This window comes from Mizuhopecten yessoensis, unplaced genomic scaffold (assembly GCF_002113885.1).
Source record: "Mizuhopecten yessoensis strain PY_sf001 unplaced genomic scaffold, ASM211388v2 scaffold10529, whole genome shotgun sequence".
In the NCBI taxonomy this organism is placed as follows: domain Eukaryota; kingdom Metazoa; phylum Mollusca; class Bivalvia; order Pectinida; family Pectinidae; genus Mizuhopecten; species Mizuhopecten yessoensis.
The window spans coordinates 584,921-594,529 of record NW_018408592.1 but is presented as its reverse complement, the minus strand read 5'-3'; the positions used below and the strand labels follow the sequence as shown (position 1 = coordinate 594,529).

The following is a 9,609-nucleotide window of genomic DNA, read 5'->3' as shown; positions in this document are numbered from 1 at the left end:
ATTTCAGATATTTGAGAAAGATTTCTTCTAGAGTACTTCTCGAGAAAAAGGGACAACAAATTTGAACTTTCAAAATCAAAGATGGTTGACTGGTGTCAATCTTGTTCGTCTAATCAGTCTTTAAATATACACAACTATGGACCAAAATTTGAGAAAAATCAATCCAGCTTTTATAAGAGCTTTTGCAATCTGTTGACAACCATTGTGTTTCTGTAAACTTTCCCTTGTGCTTCTTCTCAAGAACTCCAAGGGCAATTGTAACCAAATTTGTTAGAAATTTGAATGAGTTAGTATTGTTTAGATTAACTCTATTATGTAATGTAACAAAAAGTTTGCAACAGAAAACAAAATCTGTCCATTATTTTGGACACTAGGAGGAAGTTTTTAATACATAGTGCAGTATTTGAATGTTAAAATGTTTAAATACTCATATATCTTCTGAAGAACCAAAATACTTTGCTTTTACGGCCAGTAATTTCCTGACAGGGATGCTACAAAATTTGAAAAATAAAAAGACCGCCTTTTTTCAAGGTCACAGGGGTCTTTTAGCTAACATTTCCAAATGGCAAGTGAACTTTTCCCATGGTGTGGCATATATTAAAACCAAAAGCCCTGTAGTCCTGATATTTGGCTTGTAGAGACTTAGAATGGCCCACTTAAAAGTTTCCTTAGATACTTCACCTTGAACTATATAAGGTCAGTTTTCACCCAGGTTAAAAAATTTAAGCAACATTTTCTAAAAAACAAGATCTAGAGCCATGATACTTATGTATAATATGTAGTTCAGTAGTGTTAATATTTTCCTATTAAATTGTATTAAGGTAAAAAGCAAAGTTTTATAGGTGCAGGCTGACGTCACAAGTTAATATTTGCTTTTATGGATAAAACATTAGTGATTTTCTGAAGTTCAAAATTGTCCGATATTTGACCAGTAGGTACCTAGGGTAGAGTGCTATAGAGTTTCCTCTATATAAATGACATTGGCCCACTTTGAATGTCACATGGGTCATTAGGTTAACAACCAGAATTTGAGAGAACTACCTAGATCATTATGAAGTGCCAAATTTTATACCCTTGCTTTTAACAAAGTTGGGGGTAAATAGTATTCACTTTGTGCATGTGTGCATGCCAACTGGTTTCCAGAGCAAATCTCGTCCAGTTTCATGAATGGGCATCACACTTTCAAATGTATGAACAGACTAAAATGAGGTCAGAATGACCTCTATTGTATCTTTGACTATGACCTCATGATCAAGTATTAAATATAAGTTTCTGGAGCAAATCACAGCTGCTGATTCATGAATAGGCATCACATTTTACATATAGGTACCTCAAAGGAAGGTGTGTGTAGCCTCTTAAAATGAGGTCACTGTGACCTCTATTTGACCTTTGACCTTGACCTCGCAAAATAAAATAAAGTGCAAAACCCAGTAGTTTTCTAAGGCATCTCTTGGCTATCGTTTAATGCATTTATGTCAGACTTGATGTGAAGATAGTGCATCATGGTCAAGCAGCCGGTCTTGTAAAAAAATGATTAATATGCAAATATTTGAGCTTGACCTCAACTACCAGAGACAATTTATTGAACAAATAAGCATAGTGTAGAGGTATGAATGAAACCAACATTTGGAGTCTGCTGCTGTCCTCCTGGATGCTGAGCCTGCAATGGGAAAATATTTGCAATATCATATTTAACGGGAAAGTCACATGATTGCTTAAAATCTCTAGGTCAGCAGCACAAGGCCACTGGTCATTGCTTGGGGGAACATTAATTACAGTATATTCTCAGAAAACAAATTCAACTTAAGCTCGTACAAAGGCAATAAATGCATAATGTGTTGCTTAACTACAAAATAGCATCCCTTGTTTAAGAATGTTTAATATTGCATAAATGTAGGTGCGATTACTGTATACAGGGAAATTGTTTGATGCAGTTGAATTTTCGCCATCTGTAATAAGGCAAAATTATCATTACACTAATCAACAACATAATGCATCTTGAATCTAAATGAGAAGGGCAAATTAAGTAGTGGATGAAAAAAGATAGGTTTTCCTATCGAAGGGCGACGATTTCCTTGTATACAGTAATATCTCTTTCCTACAAACACCAAACCTCTCTGGAAAATGATAAAACCAACAGATGCAATTATTTTAAGTATGATTTATTCATGAGCCACTTTCCACCAGCCTATATAACAATGCAAACAATAAGTGTCCCTTTAATTGTTATTATCAGAACATAACACGTCAATTATTTTCTCAATGATTCACCAACATTGATCAAAATTATTTTATGAACACGGACTATGTAAAGATGTAGCAATGTTATATGAATAACTTCAGATAATGGCTGTAATATGTTGTTCTTGTACTCTGATGCAGGAAAAATAGGATATAAAATTGATCCTTATGAACTTGCATTCCTAACTACAGCATAAATTTGCTTTCATTTTATTCGTACACTTATCCTATGAAACAAAGACAGTGATGTTCTATTTCATTTTAATCAAACTATTTTGCAACCATTTCCATTGACCTTCAGTCTGTAACCTTGAAATCATACTTATGGTCTTGCTGACCAACATAACAATTTAAGTAATATTCAGTATGACAGAAATTAGTGTTCCATGAAATTTAACAGAATTTCAAATGAATCACTTTGCAAACTTGACCCTAGATATTTTAGCCTTCTATCTCAAAAGCCCCTTACCCTTTCACCACCGTAGACAATAATGGACTCATCTATATCAATGCATGGTGGAGTCTACTAAAGTTACAAAGGGGTGAAAGGATTAAGAAGAATGTAGCAAGTTTGGTGAAGGTTTCCACTTGTTACTACAAATTTACTGTAGATTTTAACAAAATGATCCTTCCACCTTGTCTTTTAGCCACTGCAGCCATCAGAAATCTTTTAAGTTCTCCTTATGACATTTCAACTTCAGCAAAATCTAATTATACATTGATTTAAAACATGACTCTGAAGAAGATATGATGTCAACATCTGTGCTCTGGGATATAAATAATGATAAAGGGAGATAATTGTACCCTGGCGGTTTCAATTCAATCCGCTCAAACTCACTTACTTCATTACATTGACATGTGACATATTTTAAAATGAACTGCATATTCAAATACTTTGTACCTGGTTCTATGTTTTTCCCCCTTTTGTTCAGTGCTACAGTGATTTTGAAAGCCATCATCTCATCGGTCATAAAAATGTTAGCATGAAAAAAATAACAGTGGGTATCCAAATATCGTCATTTATCAAGTATTAAATAATCAAGAACATGTTAATTCAGCATGCATACCATATTTTACTTGTGCAAAAAAGTGTGGTACCTTGAAATAGTTACACATTTCTTACAGATTTTCCAGGAACAAATATGTGGGGAGAGGGAACCAACCCTCACATTTATGTTTTCTTTAGACCGGTTATCACAACTGGAATAGCCCTTTAGTGTTTTCCAAACATTTTCAAAACAAACTCTGCTTACAACATATATATTAACTTAGGTCCCCCCCCCCCCCCCCCCCTTTTTTTTTTTTTGCTTTAAACATGTTTTAGCGCAATCATTGAAAAAGTCTTATTAGATCATGTAACAGGTTGTAATATAATAATCAGTTTCTTCAATTTCTTTTCAACTATTTTCATAAAATCTTAAAACAAATAAACCAATCTTTAGTTCATGGAATATTACCCATTGAATTTGAATACATGTACAGATAAATTTGTGAGTTGCTAATATATTTTTTTTATATTTTATATACATCTAGTTATTCACTGCAAAATTTTTTAGTCACACAACTAATGATGTTTCATATTTTCCATGAACAATTGAACAGTACAACTAACACTGATAATAGCCTAATGATCTCAATAAAACTACTATATTTAGAATAAAAACATTCATTTTTTATCAATCTTCTGTCAAATATCCAGCATTGTTGGATATCTTTGAATGACTTCTCTGCAAATAGCAATGTTCAAGATGACGAAGGACAGTATGTCTTAACATCCCAATATACTAACATAATAAATACAGAAAATATACAATATGGCAAACATTTCTGTCATTTTCAGGACCAGAGTGAATGGTTTCAAAACTATCTTAAAATTTAGGTCTAGTGCCGTTTGTAATGAACAAATGGGTATTAAAACATACCTACCCAAACTAGTATTATAAATCTGAACTGGTATTTCATAAAGATCAACTTTATCAATAGCATTCTTAACTCTGTAAGTTCTGAAAATATACATCTGCACAAGCATTTTGTTATGAAAAAAATAAAATATGACAAATAAACAAAATTTTCAACTGATACATGTAATTATGATTTTACACATTAATGACTATCTGTAAACAACACTTTTAAACACAAGCTAGTACAAGTACAACCTTCAGTAGAATTGGCCATAGTCAGATTGTGGTCTCTGAGGAGGGGGATGCATGGGGGCGTTTCCTGGGCGGGGAGGGGGAGGCCTCTGTGGAGGCCCAGTCCAAGGTGCTCGGGGGTTTTGTCCAGGTCCAAAGGGAGAATTTTGTTGATTTTCATCAAAGTGTCCATGAGGATTAGGATAACGAGGTTGGCCAGTGGGGAGATGTGTTTGTGGAGCAGGACCAGGACCAGGGGGCATGTTCATCCTTGGGGGTCCTGCCTGAAGTCCATGGAGTGATACAGGGGGTGGAACATTAACTCGGGGTGGAGGGACTGGCCCTGGGGGAGGATGTGATACAGAGGAATTGGGCATGCCAGACACTAAAGATGACTGTCCTACAGTTGGGGAGGAGAAGGGGGATGGCACTCCCTGATTCACCTGGGGTGTAGTGTAAGAAACAGGAGGTGGACCTTGATGCATGGACGGAGCCATTGTTGATGATGCAAACTGAGGGGGTGGTAGTCCTGGAGGGGGGATTGAAGTTGAAAATGAAACAGGGGGCATAACTCCAGTCTGAGGTGCCATGTAAGACTCGCGTCTCCTAAAGTCTGTATCATCCTGCAGTTGAACGGTGATCAAATTAGTCCTTCCTCCAGACATGGCTGGTATACTGGACATCTGATAGCCATCATGTGATGACACCGGCAGTTGCTGTGGTGGCATACCCATGCTCTGAAGTTGGGAAGGAGGCTGGCTATGTGGAATCATGGCTTGACTCACAGACATGACATTGTTGTGCTGAGAAGATAGGGGCTGGGTATGAGCAGGAATTTGTGACATCACACGGCTAACCCTGTCTTCACGGTACAATGTGTCATCCCCACCTGACCTTGACGACATGCTGTGTGATCCCTCGACATGTCTCCCAGATGAGGTTGAGTAATGTTCTAACGATGACATATGCTTCTGTTTGGATGAGGAGCTTGCGTATTGGTCTAATGACTGACTACTTCGATGAGAAGACTCCGACCCTCCATGAGAATCTCTAGAAGATTCTCCACTCATCTTAGCACTCAGTTCTGCGGGTCGAATGTGTCTATGAAGGACATGAGCCTGAAGGTCCCTTTGCGAGAGGTATGTCCGACGACAACCTGCCCGGCCATGTTTTGTACTCTCGTACGTACATATAAATACTGTTCCCAGGGCAGATTGTTCTATCCTTTGCACAGGGTCTTCACATCTGAAATGAAAAATAATACTCTTAGTCTGAGAGGCCTTTTCTTATTCCATTAAATTCAGATCCTTCGCGTCACTAATAAAATGTAAGTAATAATGAATGTTGTCTGTGTACAATGTTATTTACTGAAAACCTTAGTTCAACCAGTGTATTGGTATGAAATTGAAAATTAATATATGATTGACCTAATTATGATAAAATGCTAAAATCAACTTTCTAAAATTCCGGTTGTCGTGGGATGTATGTGGATTGTAATGGGTATCGACAATTGATAGCCAATGCTATTCACTAGCACTCCACCAAGGAAGGTTCAAAGTCAACATTTACAGTGCTAAACCATTTTTTTTTTTACCTTGGACATGTTTTCTCTGTCTGTTTTGCACAATCAAAACAGAACACATGCTTACAGGGTATCTGAAAGTACACGAAATAATGTACATTTAAGAGAAAATAATCAGAGCTACAACAATATACTAAATTTCTGTCCAATTTGTGTACTTAAGCTTCACTTATACTTGCGAAAACATGAATTCTGACACACAATATTGTTACAAATTGTTTAGCCTCCGTTATCTTGTATATCATTCATTTAATATGTGTTCTAGTTCTCCTTCAGGTTGTACTGATTTTAGAATAAACTGATTTAAAAATACATAAAATAATCATAACATCTATATCAGGGCTGAAACAATTATTTTCTGTCCAATTTGTGTACTGGATTTTCATTAATACCAGCGAAAACATGTTATTGAATTGATTTGTCATAGCACCAGCAATTACAAAGTCAGCTAACCATTATTTTGGTAAAAAAAAAAAGAGTGTTTTAAAGATGTACACATCTTATCAACATGATCATCTTACCATTCTACCATATATAAGTATGGGCAGCAGACATTTTTCACAACAATGTACTAGAGGGTCCACCACCTTCTCTCCAATAAGGTTAACCTACAACCAAACAATGGGAGTAAGTCCAGTACTAGTTATATGCCATACAATGTACTTCAACTATAAATGCTCTGACTAAATGTGATATTATAAAATATTGGGTTTAGCCGATCCTTTGGAATTTCTTTTTAAAAATTGTGTAAATGTTGTTAAACGGTCAAGGAGCACATCATCTGAGACAATTTTAATATAATATCACAAATTCACAAAACACTTTTCGAAAAATAAACTGTAGTTACTAAAACCAATAAAGGAAGCTAAATGTATACAGTAGTTTTTTTTAGACACATCATAGTAATAATGTTGATTTCTGAAGAAACATTTCACTGCAGTCACTTCATCCATTCAATTCAGTTTGTCTGATTAAACACACCTTGTGGTTCCATTGGAGGGGCTGGCTCTGGTGAACAGGCTCTCTGGCTGGCTGCTTAAATATAGGGGCGTCTATTATAGCATCATTTCCAGCTTCAAAGTTGAATGAAAAGGATTATTCACATATTGTAATGTAGACCTTTGACTAGGTTTTCAATGTTTTCCAGCAAAATAGAGCATATATGATGGTGAGCAAACAGCTTGATTAACTTGTAATTTTATTACCTTCATTTACTTGGTGTATTTAACCACTGAACATATTTCTGAGATACAAAATGAATCGTTTCATGTGTAATGTATTCTGTTTTATTTCTTCATCTAAATTTTCTTTTAATACTGCAAGTTCAATCAAAATTTGTGAAATGTCTCATTACAGGCCTCCAAAATATCCATCCTCAGATAATAAATCAGTGTTTTTGTTGGGTACCTAAATCTTACAACAGCCTGTTCCTTTCTGAATTGGAAAAATAGAGGATTATAATTTATTGGTATTGAAATTTGGAATATATTTAGTATACATAGTTTTGGGTCATTTTTGGAAAATAATGCAATTTTATCTAGGGAAAACTGTATTCGGCAGTCTGAGCAAAAAAAAGACTGGGTATAGATTGTTAACTTTCTAGATTTTCAAATAACTAACATATGTTTCATGAAGTGATGGACAACATTGAAATCATTGATTCCTACCTTGGTCACCTGTCTCTGGTTTCTCTACAATTTCTTCTTTCTTTGCAGTAGAGCGGGTCACCTTGGAACCTTTTCTAGGGCGACCACGGGTAGCTTTAGCAGGCTGCTTCAACTTAATGGAAATGTTTTTCTTCACAATTCTAGTTCCAATAGCACTTGCATTTGTATCACTTTCAGATTCCAACTCCAATTCTACAAAAAAAAATAAAAAAAAATGGAAAGATGGAGTGTTAATAATAACTGTTTCATGGCTCAAACCTATCTTGAAGATTTGTTTGACGTAAATTAGTACTTTTACATAAATATTTTTTATTTCTTGGCAATAAAATATATACATAACTCATATTATTCCATTCTTGGAAATGTGCATTACAATACTGAACTAGAACTGCAAGTCAACTTGTAATGTAATTTCAATGCTGATCAAAGGTACAAAGTTTCAATTTAATCTATCAGTACATGGGTGCGGTAATGTAAAGGGACATTACTCCAAAAATGTCAAAATATCAAAGGTTAAAAAAGAATTAAAAAAGAAAGATTTTTTTTTATACAAGAAGTATTTATAAACATTTTTTTATTCAAAAGTAAAAATGTCTTGTAATTTTAGATAAATAAAAAAACTACCTTTTGTTTTTACAGAAATGGGCAATACATTGCAAAAAGGTAACTGCTGACTGAAGTATTAAAAATGGTTCAACACTTTTCTCAAGTTGCAATGCACGCCTTGCAAGCTCTCTCTAGGTATTCAACGTTTTCAGGGGTACAATACCCCAATGAGAAATTCCTTTCTGTATGCATATCTGCATACAATGTACTTTCACTGTGCCAAGTTACAAAATCATCCAACACACAGTTAAGGAAGAATTGTCTGGGGCAGAAATTAAAGTTTCAAGGGCTATAACTCCCAGAAACATAATCAAGTTGCAAATTTCTTTCTTTGTGCACATCTACATATGATGTTCTTTCACCATGCCAAGTTAATTACTAAAGGAGTGCATCCAACAAACAGTAATACAAGGAGTTGCTTACGTGGTTCATTGACAGATGGACGGACAGGGCGATTCCTATATACCCCAAACTTCATTTGTGGAAGTATAATAAAGGACCGGGAAAACATCAACTGGGAGGTTTATATGCTGTTCAGTCCAGTAGATGGGCCATTACCAGCCTTTTTGATTATAACCTTGAACATTTGCCATGAAGCTTGCACCTGATTTAAACTAGATGGTCATTTGAGTCAGTCCTAGCTCTTCTAAAGCATGTTTATAAAGTACAAAAGAAAACATTTTTTAGGAACAGATCATATCACCAGGAATGTTCCAACACTATGATATGTAATTGATATTTGATATGAATTTAAACAGGCAGACTTTGTACCTGAAACCTCCATATCTTGGACATGGACTTGATGAATGTTCAACAGAATTTCACAAGACCAATTAACCCTGACTTCAATAATCTCTCTAAACTATCCAAGTCAAAAGATACAATTAAGCAAAGTGAAAACATGTTGCACTTAATTTCCCTAAAAGTTTGTCATTTAAACAAACATATAATAACATCTATTTTTATAATAAACATATTCCATCCGACAATTCGGTATGAAATGCATATCAACAAACATCTATCGACGGGGGAAAAAACCAGCCAAACTGATTATTGAAAGAATTTTACCGGCTAATTTTCTGCTAGTGTACACAGATATATTTCATTTTCGGTTTGATGTTGCACTGGGTTAATGCATGAAGAAATGGTCTAAAAATGGTGTTTTTGTACGGATTATTCTCATCATAATTTACATTTTCACTGCAGGATAATGATATACTGCAACACGATCTAACATTAGCACATATCTCCTCTAAATATGTCAAGTTGAACAGTTACCTGCTTCTTCCGCCATCTTTGTAAAATTTCTGAAAGGTTAATGTAACAGACACGCTGATTGGACATAAATAAATTGTGTTATTGAAAGACACCATTTGATAGG

General features: G+C 35.1%; 1 protein-coding gene across 2 annotated transcripts; it reads right to left on the bottom strand.

The window, feature by feature from the left end:
- Positions 1–3,526: 3,526 nt before the first annotated feature.
- On the bottom strand, positions 3,527–9,530 carry LOC110460980 (E3 ubiquitin-protein ligase Hakai-like). Of its 2 annotated transcripts, none has more exons than XM_021514235.1 (6): positions 9,507–9,530; positions 7,623–7,814; positions 6,937–7,028; positions 6,477–6,563; positions 5,968–6,029; positions 3,527–5,618 (listed from the first exon to the last, which is right to left on the bottom strand). In XM_021514235.1, exons 1-6 carry the CDS (start codon positions 9,520–9,522, stop codon positions 4,400–4,402), a joined length of 1,668 nt encoding a protein of 555 aa, XP_021369910.1. In that variant the 5' UTR covers positions 9,523–9,530; the 3' UTR covers positions 3,527–4,399. The 2 variants fall into 2 exon arrangements, with proteins under 2 accessions (XP_021369910.1, XP_021369909.1); XM_021514234.1 differs by lacking the exon at positions 9,507–9,530 and adding an exon at positions 8,652–8,721.
- Between the last annotated feature and the right edge of the window lie 79 nt (positions 9,531–9,609).

Coding starts and splice junctions, on each gene's coding strand:
- LOC110460980 (XM_021514234.1), bottom strand. CDS start 8,706: ATGAAGTTTGGGGTATATAGGAATCGCCCTGTCCGTCCATCTGTCAAT. Junction 6,564..6,936: donor CCCTCCAATGGAACCACAAG/GTGTGTTTAATC, acceptor GTTTGGTTGTAG/GTTAACCTTATTGGAGAGAA. Junction 5,619..5,967: donor ACAGAGAAAACATGTCCAAG/GTAAAAAAAAAA, acceptor TTTTCATTTCAG/ATGTGAAGACCCTGTGCAAA.